General features: G+C 38.7%; 1 protein-coding gene across 5 annotated transcripts in view; it reads left to right on the top strand.

Moving 5' to 3' along the window:
• BICD1 (BICD cargo adaptor 1) overlaps positions 1-15569 on the top strand; it is a 147708-nt gene extending 132139 nt beyond the window's left edge. The window contains exons 8-9 of one of the 5 annotated variants that reach the window (XM_054168101.1): positions 8398-8483; positions 14998-15569. In XM_054168101.1, coding sequence (XP_054024076.1) covers positions 8398-8483; positions 14998-15085 — 174 coding nt within the window. In that variant the 3' untranslated portion in view covers positions 15086-15569. The remainder of the gene's footprint in view (positions 1-8397; positions 8484-14997) is intronic. The other 4 variants (XM_009899641.2, XM_054168102.1, XM_054168100.1 and 1 more) reach the window with 4 other exon arrangements.
• The last annotated feature ends 1974 nt before the right edge of the window (positions 15570-17543 follow it).

Here is a 17543-nt window from a genome sequence, read left to right as displayed (position 1 = left end):
CAACCTTCTAACATACAATTTACAAGACACTTCCAATTGTAACTGTAGTTGTACTTCTCATGTACAATTTACAAGAGTGCTAGGCTAAGGAGAACCAGATTTCAAGCTGAGGACTGGATGACCTTTACATGAAGAATCCTGACTGTATATTACAAATGCAGTTTAGTGGTTGGAAGAGTAATGACTTAAAACCAAACTGTGTTCAACAGGTAGGTAAACACAATTTACTATATTGCAAAATTGTTAGTGAAATGCTAAACTAAGTGATCTTTGAATTAGGGACTCTGGATCCTGACTGCCTATTTCCCTGTTTTCATGGACCAGCATTCGATATCTCACAGGGTGTGACAGATGCATGGACCACAGACTCTAACTTTTTTCAGTAGCAGAGCCAAAGAGTGGTCCTTAGCATTACAGGGAATTAAGGGCTTGTGATAGGCCATGTTAGGTGATGAGGAACCTCTCCTGCCACAAGGGACAGGAAAAATGCTCTACTGCTACTGAAATTTTCTATTTCTGGATTTTGAGCTTTTTTGAAGTGTTTAGGAGAGGGTTTTCAGAAAGAATTTCTTCAAAGATTATTCCCTGTGTAATCAGAAGCTCACATTCCTTCTAACATATTTTTCTTAACATAACGTGAGGCAAGATTCTTTGCTTTGGCTCCTGCTTCTTGCTCCTTCCCATCATTTAGGCAGTATGAAGATACATTTCCAAAAGGAGTATTATGGGTAGAAGTCCTTAGTAGGAAATGAAGCTGTCTACCCTCCCCTTCTGGAGGAAGGGAGTGGGATGTAACAGAGAGGCTCAGGCTAAAACTTCTCTCCACAGCAGAGGCTCTCTGCAGAGATGAGCCTGCACGTCTTATAACATTGCAAAGGTAGGGGGAATAAATTTGTCATAGCAGGTTTCTCTCTTTCCTTGTGTGGTGAAAAAAGTTTAAATTCAAGGTTGTGCACATTTTTGGTTTCTTTAGGAGCATTTTGCCAAAAGTATTCCAGCTTTTCCTTTGATCTTAAACAGCAATGTCAGAAAGCTCCCCATGGATTTCTAAGCCTTGCTACTATACATATTACTTCAGTACCTTAACTTTGCCTTTTTAATGCACTGCTCAATTTTGAAACAGCAGTAGTGTTAGAAAGCTGTACATAGAGGAAAGCACAGCATCTTTTAACAATGATTGTGGAAAAAATTCTTTGAAGAACACAGTCAGCTCAGACTTGAATTTGGCTTGGAGAGTGCTTTGTTGATCTTTATTGTTTCTTAGGTCATCCAATGAGCAGTTTTAAAGATTCCTTGCTTCTTCTTTGTGAAGGAATCTTACAGATTAAAGCCAAGGAAAGTCAACATGACTAGGACCTAGATAGCTTTTCCTACTCTGATTTTGTGTTAAAGAATTCTCTTCCAAAGCTGTTTCATGAACAATATGTATTTATCTGTACTTTGAGTGGAATTTTTCTGGAAAAGGGCAGACAATTATCTGAGTCACCACTACTATGACACACAGCTATAGCATATTTAACTAGTCAAACTAGTCTGATGTGAATTGTTCAGTCATGTAAGTTTGATTTGCTTTATGTAAACAATGCAAAGCTGCTGGAGCATGGAAGTTGTTCAGAATCATCATTTTAAAAAACCAACAACCCACAACTTCATTCTGACAACTTAGATTTAGAGTCCGAGTGCCAACTGCCCTTTACCTCCTTAGAGACCTGTGGATGATTCTTCTGAGACCTCAGCTACAAATATATTGTGCTTTTATCTACCGAGAATCCACTTGTGTTGATGGTGATCTTATACCTGCAGGTTGTCTCTGAGCTTGTGTGATCTGGCTTATCACAAAACTTATGCAGTATTGGTCTAATAAGTCTATGCTCTCTTTGAGAAATAGATTTCATGTGGTTTAGCAGGGTTTTTAAAAACATGGTGCAGTTTAACCTGTATGTGATGCTCTACACCTGAAGGATAATTCAATTAGTATTAATTTATTATCTGTGTCCACCTTTTTGTTCTGCATTGTTCTAATTTCTGTGGGTTTTGTAAACATGCCATATTTGTGTATATATGTATTAATTGTTTAATGAGTAGTATTAGTGCATATATATACAGATATATGTATCTATCTTCCTGCTCTTGGGGCCATGTCCAGCATCTGATATGCTCATTTAACTAAGCTTAATGAGCATTGCATATTTATGCCATTTCAAGCATGGTACACTGTCCTTGTTGAGGCCATTTGAATTCCAAGAACAGTATCCTTGCCAAGGACATTAGTTGGCTGTAACTGATGAAGAACTCAGCTGGCTAAACGTACTTTTACCTCTTGGTGCCACTGTGAATAGGACTGTTTTGCTCTATGCTTTTCCTTCCTTGCAGCTTTCTAGTTATCACTTATGAGGCCAAAATCATACATTTCACGCTGATCAATATAATTTAGCTATTATGGCATGAATTCACTGCAGTTCTACAAGTTTAATTTAATTTCTATTCGTATCTTATTGCTGTATGAAGAAGTCGGAAGCAAACCCGGCATTTAATGGATGCCTCAGTCTGTCTGGGAAAACGCTAAAAAAATAAAGAAGAAAGAAAAAGGAAAAGAAAAAAGATTGCAGTGAAATCCATGTATGCCTTATTGTTGGATATTTTCGTTAAATGGTTATTGACATTTTTTACTTTGTGTCAAAGCTATGAAGTCATTGCTGGTTGGAATGGTTAATATTAGCCTCATTTGTTGAAGTTCTCCAGTAAAATCTTATTATAGTTCTGGTTGTTTCTAACTAAACAGGTATGCAGGTGACACCTCATATCTTTAAGGTGTGTTACCAGATATTTGTTGCTTTCTCTGAGAATTTTAGCCTTTGGAACCCAGTCCTATCAATGAACTAAAACAGCTACAGAAATATCTTAACAGTGTTGGTAACAAAAATCCATCCATCTTTATCTTCTTTAATGACAAGTTTTGATGTGGTTACATCACTTTTTGATTTTTACCATAAAACATACCAGATATTAAATTCTGTGCTTCTCATCTCATAAAATAGGCAAAGTTGAAGTAAGTCTCTGTTTAAATTAGACATGATGATACTTTAGCTCTCTAATACATTTCCTTGGGATGTTGTGATGTCTGGAGTAAGCTCACCAGCAATTCTTTAATCAAGATTAGTATGCCTGATTGTAAGTATCTCCCTGTCTGCATTTTTCAGGCCTATGAAACGTTACAATTGTATCTTATGGTTTTTCTTCCAAAGCCTACTAAAGTTATTGTTTGCACTGACTTCAACTTTTGGACCAGGTCCTTCTTCAACCCATAAAATAGTGCAAGTATTTTTGGTTTGGATATATTTGTGGCCATCTGAAATTTATCATAGACACTTCACATTTCCGTGAAACATGGATGGTCAACAAGACAGAAGTGTGATGATTTTAAAGACCTTTCTTTTCCTCTTTTGAAATGTTTACAATGTGTGTGTCCTTTAGTATTTCATGAATCATCAGACCTTTCTAAATGTGCTGTTTATGAACTGTGTATAAAAGAAAGGAACCAAATATATGTTCTCCGCTTCTGCCATTTCCATTTCTGCTACTTTACTAACCCATTAAATGGCTTCTCAGTAGATTTAATGAGGAATTATTTAAAGCATTCACAGAAACCGTTTGAGAAATAAACACAGCATGACACAGAAAAGTGTGAAAAAGGCTACAGAGCTGACAAGAAACTTCTTAATCTTCTTAGTCTGTAACTGGAGGAAATTGCATGTCACTCATTTTGTTAATGACTAGGTATTACTTTAAAAATAGCATTATTCTTAATATGAGCTACAGCAAATGCCAAGGCTGGGTTATAGCTTTAGCACTATACTTTGAGCTAGCTGTCACATTACCACTGAAGCACATGGACTGATGGGTGAACAGCACTCTAGTTTGGGAGTAATTCAATTCTAAAAAGAAAGTACAAGCCAAGTCATGCAGAATAAGGAAATGAGGGGAAAATTCAACCTATATAGTGTAGCTGTTGTATAGATGAAAGAACTTAGTAGAACACAGCCAAGAAACTTGACATGTTCTGGAAACCCACTGAATTAGTGACCTACTAAACCATCTGTCTGTGTCAGGTAGTTCATGAAGTTGTTAGTGATGCTCCATGAGCTGGTTTGTAGAAATTGCCAAGACAGATAGCATTTCATGAATGCTATAAGAAAATGGCAGTTAAATCCCCTACCTCTTCCAATAAGCTAACTCACCTGGTCTCACTCCTGAAAAGCATTTAATAGAAGGTTCCCTGTTATGTTTACTCTTCCTGTGCCTTGTCCAGGTAGAGAGCTGAGTTCAGCTGACATTGGGTAGCATGACACAATGTGAGATAGATCAAAAACTTTTAGCTAGGAAGGAAGGAAGGACTGACTTTCTCTTGGCCTGGAGTGCTCAATGGAATGTTAGGAGAGTTTGTTTTAAAACACTGTAAAAGTCTCAGTCTCACATTTTGTCATCAGCATTTCTTGACAGTTTTTTCAAGAACAGATTTTTCCCAATGTTCTTCATATCAGAAATACCAAATACATAACAATACCTGTAAGGAGTGTTTATTTTGTTGTTTGACTCTCAATTTTACTCTTCAGATAAAAGAGAATAAATCTCTCAGTTGATTAACCGAATTAGATGCAATTAAAAGTATGTTATATATCAGTTACTTTCAGTTACTTATTGACAGCATCCCCAATGCTTATCTTGGGATTCTTGTTAGTCTTGGTCTTTGACAGCACTGTGTTGAGGTTAGTAATTTACTGAGTGGCAAAATGTTCTGAAATGTCTTATTGCAGTATGCTGGGTCCCGAGGAGGTGGGACTGAAAACTATCACTGAGGACATTGCTGATGTCAACAGAAGGCATGCCCATCTCTCAGGCAGTAATAATCTAGTTAAGCAGGCCTGTGTTGATTAGAGTCACCCAGTTCACAGGCTGGAGGGCAGAGCACACCTTGTTGACATGAGAGAAATCCGTTGGTTTTGTGACTGAGCCAAAGGCAAGCACAGGAATAGTTTTTTTTTTTCTATTTTTTTCTTCTTTTTGCTGAGATTAGCTCTTGGCAGACAATTTATGGCAGCACATTCAGTCCTCATATCAGCAGATGCAGCTTCTGCAAGCTTGGTATTTTTAATGCTCTTACATCAGGAGCTGATTAGCCTGATTAGGACTAAGTATTAGATTCCAAAGGAAAATCAGCACTGGCTAATCTGTGAAAGAGGAAACCATTGAAACCCTTACACCAATGCTGCCGTTGCTTTAAAGTGTTGAAAACTGGAACAGGCCTGATATATAGCACAAGTCAAACCTCAAAACTCCAACACAGAGTGGTAAACATTGATACTGCCACAGGACTCTCTACAGAGTCAAGTTCTGCTGAATTCAGAGAAAACTGGTATATGATTATATATGTCATTCATATATATATATATATCTATATATGAAAACTGGTATATCCAATAGTTCCTCTTTGGCTTTTATGGTTGAAACAGTCACTGAGCTTAATTTCTTGCTTCTAGGTTCATAGAATCATAAAAAGACTCTAAAGAGATCAGTGAGCCCACCCCTTGCTGCCAGCAGTTTATTTCCTCACAGCAACTGGAGATGATGGAGAAATAAGCCAATCTGTACTTAATGACTGGATTAACCACTTTGTGGGTAGTGGTCTCAGAAGACAAGCTGAAAAGTGTAATCTGTGTCAGGTTCCCAAGTGTCATCTAAACAAATAACAAACTGTCCTTTCATTCTGGAGCTTGACTGATGCTCCCTGAGATTTGAGCAATAATGGGAACTGGCTTTATCCAGCATAATATTTCAGTTTATTTTTGAGTAGAAGAGAGCATGTCTGTCTTACCATGTCTTTATGGTATGGGACACTGACCACAGAATCTGTGAAGACATACTTGAAACTTTCGACATTCAGCAGAGTACTCCAGAAAGCAACAAATAATTACAGGCAGGAGTTCCTCAGTAGAATGACTGAATGCTGTCTGCTACTTTTTACCGCTAAACAGAATGTAACAAGAAATCATTTTATGATTCTCATGACATTAGAGAATATCACTATAAAGCCTCCAAAATACTTCTGAGTATTAAATATAGAAGGAATAAAGTTAGCTCTGCTACTTGGACGTAAGTAGATAAGAGCTCCTCTGAATTTCAAATGCTTATGTGTAAGCCATATGCATTATGCTTAGCTCTTTCCTAGCATAATCCTCAAAAACTTCACCTCTGGAGGATATAGGAGAACAATTCAGCTATTTTAGGTCATGTGGATCACCAGAGTTTGTACTGAGAGTGAGACAGACGGTGTGAGCATTGCTGATGCCAGGTAAAACCGTGATTTCATATGAAGCAGTGAGATTTTGCTCACATCAAATAGTTATTATCCAGCTTGCATAATGCTTGCAGAATCTGGCTCTGTGTTCATGCTTTCTGCCAAATCTAGCAGGTGAAGAGGCATCATAAAATACTTGGAGGATGTTTGAGATAGCAGAACAGGATCATAAATCAGGCATTTGCATTGTTCTGGAAAAGCCTGTCAGAACAATTTCTTCTGTATTTGTGTCACCTTTTCAACACAGAGGGTTCTCTTCCATATTCCTTTTCACACTGGTTACCTTACAAAAGCGGTCAGGCACGAATGTGCTTTGGACTTCTGCAAACTATTTTAATTATTTTCTTTTACAGTAATTTCTGGCCTCTGCAGTTAGCTTGCTCTTCCCAGGCACCTTTTCTTTTAGTTGAGCTTTGTGCTGAAATGGCAAATGATTTTATTCATGGCTCAACTACACTGCAAACTCTTGCACTCCTCTGCTGAAAGATGTACTGAAGACTATAGTGACCATCCTGCTAAATGAGGGAATGGCACAGTATCCTTTCTCATTCTGTTTCTGCTTCCTGACACAATAGTGCTAGCACTAACTGCCCATATAGTTTTCTGATACCTGTGCACTTGAAAATAGAGCCAAAATCTTCTCCTCATGGCTCAAGTAGGAAGAAACTAGTGATTTGGGTACTTGCTTCTACCCACTGGAGGTCAGCACAGATCTTCATAAGAAGGAGGGAGAAGTACTCTGGGCTCATATGAAAGAGATATTCTATAATAATGAATATGGTGCTCAGTGTTGCTCAGGTGTGTTGTACCTGATGTCATCATAAAACTCTTCACAGCAAATTATTTGCACATTCTTCCATTTGATTGAGACCAAGAATAGAAGTGGCCTTTGAAAAACATCTGCATTGCAAAAGGCAATTACTACTGATGTTGAGTTTTAAACACACAACCAGTTGAAAAGGGAAAAAAAAAATAGAAGCCCAAATAAAATTCTTTCCAAGTGCATGAAGTGTAGTTGTCTCATTTTTAAGGTCCAGGGGAAATTAACTCCTTTACACTGAAGAGTCAGAATGAGAATTGAATGGAGGCAGTCAGAGAGGATGATGGAGGAAAAAAAAAATCTCCAGTAGTTCTCCAGTTGGTCAGAATTTCACCTGTAGATTCTAATGTTCTAATGACTGTCAGACAGAGTCTGACAGTCTGAATCACAGCAGAATGAAAGGCCAGAGTGCTGCAGGGAAAAGGAGCAAATCTTGAGATGTATTAGTCTCGGTACAAACTAGTGAGCTAGAAAGCAGGGTTACATTGTTCAACTACTTTCACGAAGTCCTGCAGATGGTTACTGAGGTTAAAGCTATCTTCATATTTCAAATGTCACAGTAAAAATGCAGCAACAAAGGACTATTTGGCTTTACTGTTAATTAAAAAAATTAAGAACTGGAATACAGCTTTGCAAATGATTAACATGGAAAGTGCTTTTGAAAAGAATTAGTAAAATAATCTAGATGGAACAGTTAAAAGCTACTGTATCAACTTCTCCCTTTTTCCTACAAAAAAAAAATCTCACAGATACTATTTAGAAGTTGTGAGGACTTTCTTGTGAGCTTTTTCTTGAAGGCCATAATGAGATGTCATCTGTAGTTTTTGTTATATGAATGCAAGTTCTCTGGAGAAATTCTGAGCATCTTTATCGATGCTTTCTGCAATAAATGTAAGCAAAACAACTTAATTGCCAGCAAAATAATGAAAAGTACAAGGTTTAAACCGTGAATGCAGCCCATTATTGCTGTCTCTTTAAACAAAAATTTGCCAATATGAAGGGAAGACAGAGGAACAAAAAATGTCTCCACTGCTTCATCTGAAAAGGAAAAAAACCTGCAACAACTAATGTTATTATTATCAGAACAAAAAAGGTGTTTCTGTCAGATAAGGAACCAAGAACACATTCCTCACTAAATCTCTCCATCAGATGTGTAGCCTTTGTAGTGCTGTTACTAACCCCTTGCTCTGTAATCTCTCTGTATATATGTCTAATTTATCAGTTTCTTGTAGATTGTCAGCAGCCTGCTGCCTCCATACCGCCACACGGCTCACAACTAGCCAGGGGGCCAGATTGCCAGACTGTCAGGTAAACTTAACTAACTCTTCTCTTTGCACACAGCTGCATGCATATCTGTAACCCCCCTCCTCTCCTTGATACAAAAGCTCTTTGCTACACTTCTTCATTAACAATAAAATGTTAAATACTTGAGGAACAGTGATAATTTCTTCAGTGACAGTACAAACATGAATCACAGTATTCACAGCATTCACATAATTACAGCCATGTAAAAACATTGAAGAGAATGCAAAGTTGGATCTTGCATTCCTTATTTGGTCTTTTTATGCAGATAGTTTCTCAGCAATGTCAAAATAGTAATGATTGTGTTGCTAGATAAATTTACATACATGGAGGTTGTTTAATTTGAGGGGTATATGTAGGCAGCTCTTTTTTTTTTGTTGTGAGGTGGGATTTTAAAGACATTTGTGAGGTTTTAGTAGACATTTTTCAAAAAGCTCTCCCTGACCTGGAAACTTAGACCCAACACAGTCACTTCTTTATCTTGTTGATTAAAGTAAACTCTAATGTCCTTGCTCATAAGCGGTGCAAAAGCTAAACCACGCTTTTGAGACAATTGAGTTAATCAAGGCATTAAAAGGCATTAAAACAAACCAGAGCCAAGCAAAATTACAATAGTTTTCCTTAACTATTCACAGTATATTCCATGCATACATTTACTTATGCCTGTATTCCCATTTGAAATAGGTTACATTACTTTTTAGACCTTAGCCTAATTTCTAGTGGCTAAGTTGATCTACAGCCCTATATACAGTGAAGCTATTTCCCATGCAATACTGAACGTCGTGCTCTATTACCCTCCCTCTCTAAATGCTAACAAGCCATTGTTTGTGCAATTTTAAACATTCTTCTCAGGATGGAACACCTTCCTGATCTCCTCCTGCTATACACTTCTCTGCAAGCATTACCTTATTCTGCAAACTAACACACAGAGAAGGGATAAGGTACAAAGGAAAATCTTGAGGGGTTCTGGTTTGTCCCTGAGTTCTTCCACATTTAGGAAGACCTCATTAGATACAACCAGAACTGGAAGTGTTGCTCAAGAGGCTTTTCTTGCCATGTTTCCAAATCAAAACCATGGTGTGTAGAAAACACTAATGATAATTAAAAATATGGTTAATATTTTGTTTTTTAAATCAAATCAGCTATCCCACAAGTAACACTCACCTCTATACTTAGCTGCACCACTGACTTCCAGATGACTATTGTTTTTGCCACTAGATTTATACTCTCCTGTTGAAGTGGAAAACCCCACACTATTTTGGATATTATTAACACTCTTGCCTTGCTTGTCTCAGCCACAGAGCTGCACAACCTTGTAAAGCAGTGAAGTATAATAAGTGATTTAATGCAAGTCAGCATGGTATCATAAGTTGCTGAGCACTTTAAATAAAGTAATTGAAATCTGGAGTAAAGTTTGAAAGCATTTAAAGGACCAGTTAAACTTACTGAGGTTCAGGTTTTTTAAATTCAGCAGAGGAGGAGCACAGGAACTTGTACTGCCCTTCCTTGTCCTCCAACAGTCCCTTCTGTCATGGCACAAATGCTTTAAGTCACACCGTCATGCCAAATGAGGCAGATTAATGCTCTGCCCAGCCCTGAAGTCACCCATTTTAAGGGAGAGGCATGCTTGGTTTTTGAAGTCTCTGACACTACTCTTGCTGTAATGTGACCTTTCAGTGGCATTTCTCCCAGGATTAAACAATAGCTTGTTAAAGCTTGTAATTCACACAGATATTTCCTGTATACAGCAGCATGTCTAATCATGTCCAAACAAGTTAATATGCCTGACCATTACACAGAGAGAATATTACCATCAAATACAGAGAGTTTTCCTTTTTCCATTATCTATACTGAATTTGAAGTGAGACTTAGGTAAGCCTGGATTTTCTAGTAAATGTGATTCCAGTGCATATGCATTGCAAACCTCACTGGGTAAGCTACGAACAGATTCAAGCCAAATAAAACTCCTGGACTCATCTGATGAATGTATTTAGCTATACATCTGTCTGTCTGGAACCTGATATGGAGAATCTATGAGATCTTATCTAAGAAAACAGATGCAATAACGCCTGAAAGTCTTCCTCTGCCTTCCATTTATCACCTTAATTTCTAGGTCTGGGAGTATAGGGCAAGCAACCAAATCACAAAATTCACCCTTCCTGCTCTCTGCAGCTATTTGTCTGATGGACTGTATTGGACAAGACTAAAGTATTGCCATCATCCAATAGTAAAAAGAGTGTGTCTGCCCTTGAATCATATTCAAGTTTTCATTGAATATCGTGAAAACCCAATATTTATTATCAGATGCCAAACGTGCTTAAAACCAGATGATAATATTAACACAAAAATTGACACAGCTGCATTAGTAGATTCCCAAATATTACCCACTTTTAAAGAGAGGTTTACAAAAATGTCTATTAAAACCAAATGTTTGTAAAGCAAATATCCCATGAGGGGAATGTAGCAATGTTCTTACTTACTCTCATGTTCATAGTTAACAGCTTCAGATTCTTCTGTGTCTCTCTGTTGCTTTGTATTGTTAATCTCACCTGCCACCCTCTACTGCCCCAAACTGTCAATATGTTTGATAGCTCAGCTCCAGGGCCTGGCTGCTGTGATCACTTATACTGCTATAAAAAGCACACCGAATACTATGTGTCACTTGATCATTCTGATGTCTTTTATATATATATATATATATATATGTACACACACACAAACACACACACACACACACACATACACACATACACACACCAGTACTGTAATTTTTATTAATTAACTGGATGTATTGTATTTCTGAAGAGAGGATGGTGTAACAACAAGAGTATTAGGAAAAGACACAAACTGGCTGGTATTGCAAGCGATGGGTGTGTATTTGTTGCTACAAAGGTGCCTGATAGCCTTGAAAATATTTTTCCCTTTTTAATGCCCCTAATATTTATTATTGGTTGAAAGGGGAATCATGAGACTGTTTCATATTTCTTTGTGCATGGAAATGTGCTTGTATTTCAAAGTGGGAAGCATCGCAGAACTTCCATGAAGAGAAATCAAATCTAAGCACAGTGTTTCCCAGTCTAAGCATAGCCTGGGACAGTTTGCTCAGGCCATTGAGGTACATAACTAGTCTTACCTATGGTTGTTTCCTCACCAGTCCTCTCCCTCAGAGCATGAATGTCTTATGTTGCTTATTCTTAAAGCTGGGAAAGAGGCCCCCAAACCAAACAAATCTTTACTAGTGAGCAAGGAAAATGCCTGTCATTTTTCTGTTCCTTTCTGGCAATAACCGAAAAATGAAATGGGGCAGCAAGGGAGGAGAGCAAAGCAGTAGGGTAAAATGCCCATCTCCTTGTTTGTCTTTCCCACATGTGATGTTCTTTAGTTTCTCTGAAGGACTTGAGACTAGTGCTTCTCCTAAGCCTATCTTGAAAAAATAAGAGGTGCCAAAGTCAGGAACTGGCTTTGATGAGTGTATAAGTTTGAGAGTAAATTCAAAGCTTTAGGGTCCATTTGCAGCCACTCCTGACAGACTCATTTGAATGGAATAGGCAGATATTTCACTCATATTGCCCTTTAGATGGTGTTTCTGCATGTGGCAGAATATGGTGGAAGAAAAGGATAGTTACAGTCATGAAAGAATTACTTACAGAAGATGTCCTCTTGGAGTGTTTGATTAAACAAGTCCATTTACTAAACTGCAAGAAAATATCTTAGATTAAATATTTATGTCTTGGTACTTAGGATTAGATTAAATCTATGTGTAAACTGGGGAGTCATAGTCCATAGCACTAAACACTTTGGGGCTGACAGCTATTCAGACAGCTGAGTACAAAACAAAGGTTGTGAGGTCCTGAGCTTCTATAACCAACTCTCATCAGCCATTTTGTGATCAGAAAACCCATATTCAGGAGCATTAATGTGAAATAGAATCTAACTTAAGGCATACAAGTCTATGTTCTTCAGTTAAGCCCCAAAGAGCAAGAACTGTAGCTCTTGATGAATTGTAATACCTGTGAATTCAGTCTTCTAGGCTTCTCTGATTTGAAAATGTGGGCATTGCCATCTACTTACTTAATGGTGATGGTGTGCGCTTGTTTCTCCTTCCAAGCAAGCACAATGCCATTTCTTCGTTTCTCTAAGTAAATGCTATATGAGGAACTACAGACATTTTCAGTACCACTGCCATGTCCAATGGCAGATTTTCAAATATGCCTGGCATTTCAAATTGATTCATTTCCAGCAACAGACTAATTGCATTCCTTCAGCCAACACTCCAATAGCCTGCACTGCAAAGATAGTATGTGACAGCACAGTTTCTAAAGAAGGAAAATTGAAAAGGCAAATTTTCTTGAAGACAAGGACATACATGATTGTACTTCATCACATAGCACACTGCTGAGCTTCAGATAACCTCAAGGCTGTAGAATCTTTGAAACATTAGGGGGGAAAAGCCCTCTCTCCAGACACATTAAAGAACTTTTGTTCTTTAATGTTTTTTTCATGAAATGCATTTACTTGCATTCTGTCTTGGTATCTTATTTTGCCACATGCTTTTCTTGAAATTTTAATGGTTGTTACTTAGCTTCACATTGGCAAGATGAGCTGAAGTTCACCCTTTTAAAACAGGACAAGCCACAGCTCAGGAATCATACAGGACTCACTTAATCTGTGTCCATGCTGCCTACTGCAGTGTAGTGTAGACTGCTGAGCTGCCTTTAAATGAGCAAACCTGATTATCAGGCACTTTTCTAGCAGAAGTACCCTGGAAGTCTGCACCAAGAAGTGGGGTATGTTTGTGTTAGCTGCCCCCTATCTTTGTGCTGCTATTGCTAGGCTGCTACTTCAGCCCCACATGGTTTGCTGAAAGCTGATTCTCACCTCTGCACTATATGAGAGCAAGCACTACACATGCATATTTAGAGGCTTAAGGGTTGAATGCTGTTAGATAAATCATATATGAAAAAGTATCAAATGACAAAAGTTTATGAAAGAATCAAAGAATCACAGAATTAACCAGTTTGGAAAAGACCTTCAAGATCAAGTCCAGCCTATGACCCAACACTATCTGATCAACTAAACCATGACACTAAGTGCCTCATCCAGTCTCTTTTCAAACACTTGCAGTGATGGTGACTCCACCACCTCCCTGGGCAGCCCATTCCTATGGCCAATCACTCTTTCTGTGAGGAATTTCTTCCTAACATGCAGCCTAAACTGCAAAATTGTTTTAGAATCATAGAACTGTTGGGCTTGGAGAGGACCACAAGGATTTTCCAGTTCCAATCACCCTGCCATGGGCAGGAGCACCTCACACTAGATCAGGTTGCCCAGAGCCACATCCAGCCTGGCGTTAAAAACTCCCAGGGATGAGGCTTCTGCCACCTCCCTGGACAACCTGTTCCAGTGTCTCACCACCCTCATGGGGAAGAACTTCTTCCTAACATCCAATCTGAATCTGCCCATCTCTAGTGTCTTTTTTTTTTTTTTATTTTTCCATTCCCCCTAGTCCTATCATTACCTGACACCCTAAAAGTCCCTCACCTGCCCCATTTTCCTCCTTTTTCCCCTCAAATCCCAGGGTACCTGGGCCCTGATGGAGTCTCCTCCTACCCCAGGTGTGGCCACTTGGCCCTCCCCACCCACTCCCCTATTTAATCCTCCCCCCAGGAAAGGCAGAAGCCCAAGCTGAGCCCATCTGGGCTGGAGGATCCTCCTCTCATCTCTGGTGAGTGCCCATGGTGCACACTGGGTGGTGGTGGTGGTACAACAAAGGCCGGGGGGCCTCATGGCCCCCCGGTTAGGTAGGAAAAGGCTTGATGGCTCCTTCAGTATCATCCATGGGTGCTGGCTGGGCCTTCTTACTGGTGCTGAGCTCCTCTGTGTGGTATCTTGGCTGTCTTGCCCCTGGCTCTGGGATGATTCAAACAGTACAAACCCAAAAGAAAACAAAGCACAAAACACCCCAGCCCTTTGGAAGTGTTGATTACAAAAACATAACGTGCTTATGCTGCCTGATGTGGACGGTTACACTGTATTTGCACAAATGTACAGATAAATAGGTCACCCTGAGTAAGAGGTCATGTTTTTACAAAGTGGTGAAACCTGGTTCCCTGACTGGCACTGTGTTTCGTTTCAAACAATGAATCTGTGACATATAGGAGGTCTTTAATGCTCACATAAAAATGGTACCAGTATTTTGCTCTTCAAATTTGTGCCCCCCTTTCACACGCACATTCATTTTTCCACATGGCATTTTTCTGTCAGAGTATTGCAAATGGCAGTAGTGCACATGAACTGGCAGGCAGGGTATGAGTGCTCCTTCATGTATGCATCCAGGTGCCACTGAAAGTGGATGCACTCAGGATTTTCTTCATGTATACTGTGTATCTTAGGATACAGACTTAGAGATGAGGCTTCATCCCCTTTTAAAGTTAATTTCCAGCTGTGTACTATTTATGTGCGTGTAAAATATTTGCCATGCATTTTAAGCGCTCTTTCTCTTTTTCTTTTTAATTTTCAGTCCTAATGCTCTTCCAGAAGAGCAGCCACATTCCAGCTCTCAGTGTGCCCCTCTCAGCTGTCTCTCTAAGCCGCCTCCTTACCCCTAACCTTCATATGCAACGTAAGAAAAAAATGTACACAGAGTGGAATTCATGCAACAAAGGTTGGGGTTGTTCCCTGCAAGCGGGTAGACAATCCTGCCTTGTTGCTGCATTGACAAGTCTGGATTCATAACCCCTGCTCTGTCAACTGAGGGAAGGTTGAGAAGAAGAATGCAAAGCACAGAGCCCAACCTATCATGAAGACTTTTTATGGTTCCTCTGATTGTATTCAAACTTTGCTATCACAACTGAAGTGTAGTGAAATTTAACATCTGACAAAAATGTTCCTTCAAGTTGCTTGGCTTTACCTCTGAAATGATGAGAGACTTAAGCCAATGTTTTAAAGAGTATGTTACTAAAATCCTCCCCTCACATCCTCTAAGTTCAGCCATAGGAACCTGTTCAAATTTGGGTTTTGTCATTAACGGTATGATATTTATTTCTTACTTTATTTGCACCAGAATTTTGTGTTTCTAAAATCTAGTCTTCTTTTTTTTTTGGTGAATGTTGTATTTAATTGATTTTATTAAAAAAAAAAAAAAACAAACAAAACAACCAAACAAAGCAGAAGTAGATTAAGTGAAGAGCAACTGTGCTAATATTGAAAAGAGGTTTGTTGCATTGGCCAGCGTATGGCCAATTTTTATTGCACAAAACTATTGGAAATGGGTTGAATTGGAACGTTAACAATGACTGTATATTTTGCTGCTGCACTGATGTTGTTTATGCACTTGGGGTTTTGTGTTTGGGTTTTTTGTGTTGGTTTTGTTGTTGTTTTTTTCTTAATTCCTATTATACTAGCTTTTGGTTTTGTTGCAGTTCTTCACTGAAAGACAGTTATTAAGCCTAAGAAGGAGATACGGAAAGGATGATGTGCTGATTTGTTTTCAGTTGTTTGCTTGCATCGTAATGATATTTTTGCTTTCCAGACAAGCTGGATGAATTGGTGCTGTTTTTTGGGGTTATTTGTATTTAGTATCTGAGAAAGGTAATCTGAAACAAGTACAATGCTGTGTGCTAATTCAAAACATTCTTTCCTCCTGCTCCCATATTCAGGACACTAGCTCGAGGCCTTACTGTGAAAGGCTGGTATGAAGGGTGAATTCGTATGCGTTTCGTATGAAGCATTCTGTGATGAAAGAATTCATGCAGGCAGGGTTAATGGTGTGGATCAGTTAGCAAGACATTAGTGCATATTTTCCTTGCCAAAAATCAACAAACACAGAACCTTAGCTCATGTCAGTTTATGACAAATACTCAGGTGATCTACACTATACAGACTATTGCAACAGTGCACAGTGTTCCTAGTTAAAGATTCTTTCCTGTAAAAGCTGAGTAAGGTTTCTTTTCCCCCTTTTTTAAAATGTTCTTTTTTCTTTCTTTCTTTCTTTTCTTAAAAAGCAGTGAGTTTCAGAACAAAATCAAGGATAGAGGAATTTATTTTGCACAGTACCTGACAGCAAGGCAACTGGCTAAGTAGGTGGTCATGGTTCTATGGGCTTTCTCCCTGGTCATCTGCTAGAAAAACATCTGCAGTATTGCCTGCCTGCTGCCTTGTTGGTAACTAGCAGACTCCTTGCTTTGTCAGGTGGCCTTAATTTATTTAAAGAAAGGCTTAGCTATTTCCAAATCTTGATTCTTTCTGCAGCATACGTATGGCATGTATAAGCAGGAAACACAGTATAGATTAAGGTATAGAGCAGCTAGGGGGAAAAAAAAGCTGCAGATGTGGCTGGAGTAGTTCTTTTGTATTCTGCCTGCATCTAAGGAAATGAAGTCACTTTTCTGTTAGTGACAGTACTTACCAAATGTTATGATACACAACTCATCAGCAAAGGAAAGAATCGGTGACCACTCAGTGTGCCTAACAAATCATTATTACCGTAGTACCAGTAACAAAGGTGCTGTTAATAGAAATACTCTGTGTCATCCACAATGTATGTCGTGTAACCTTGGCAAAGCAACTAAGTTATTTTAACAAAACATTCAGAGGTAGAGAGAATAGGAACAAACTGATATCCAATTCTGATCAGATCAAAGAGAAAATACTCAGCATTATTTCAGCTTCAGTTTCCATGCGGTTTGCATGATTCTTCTTGTACGCATTTGCATCTCTATTCTGTGTCATACCTGACCTATGTGTTGTCGTGTCACGGGAAAGGCTAGTTCAGCTCTATCATCATGTGTGACACTGAGATTAGCTGCTATTTTGAATTTGTTTTTTTAAAAACCCAACATTTTGTCTGAGGCCAATGCTGCCTTCAGAAAGCATGTCAGAATTCCTGGCCTTGTCAAGACTAGTACATGAATAGTGTACAGTGGCCGTGTTTGTGTCCAACAATGACAGCTACTGTATAGTCTTAAAAAGAAAAATATTTTTTTGTTGGTTATTTTTGCACTTTGAACACAGTTACTTCAGGCTGCGCTCAGAATAGTTTTTCCTATTTTCATATCCAAATCCAAT

This window comes from Dryobates pubescens, chromosome 15, assembly GCF_014839835.1.
Source record: "Dryobates pubescens isolate bDryPub1 chromosome 15, bDryPub1.pri, whole genome shotgun sequence".
Classification (NCBI taxonomy): Eukaryota; Metazoa; Chordata; class Aves; order Piciformes; family Picidae; genus Dryobates; species Dryobates pubescens.
Note: the sequence above shows the minus strand (reverse complement) of the source record. Positions and strands in the feature narration are given on the sequence as shown.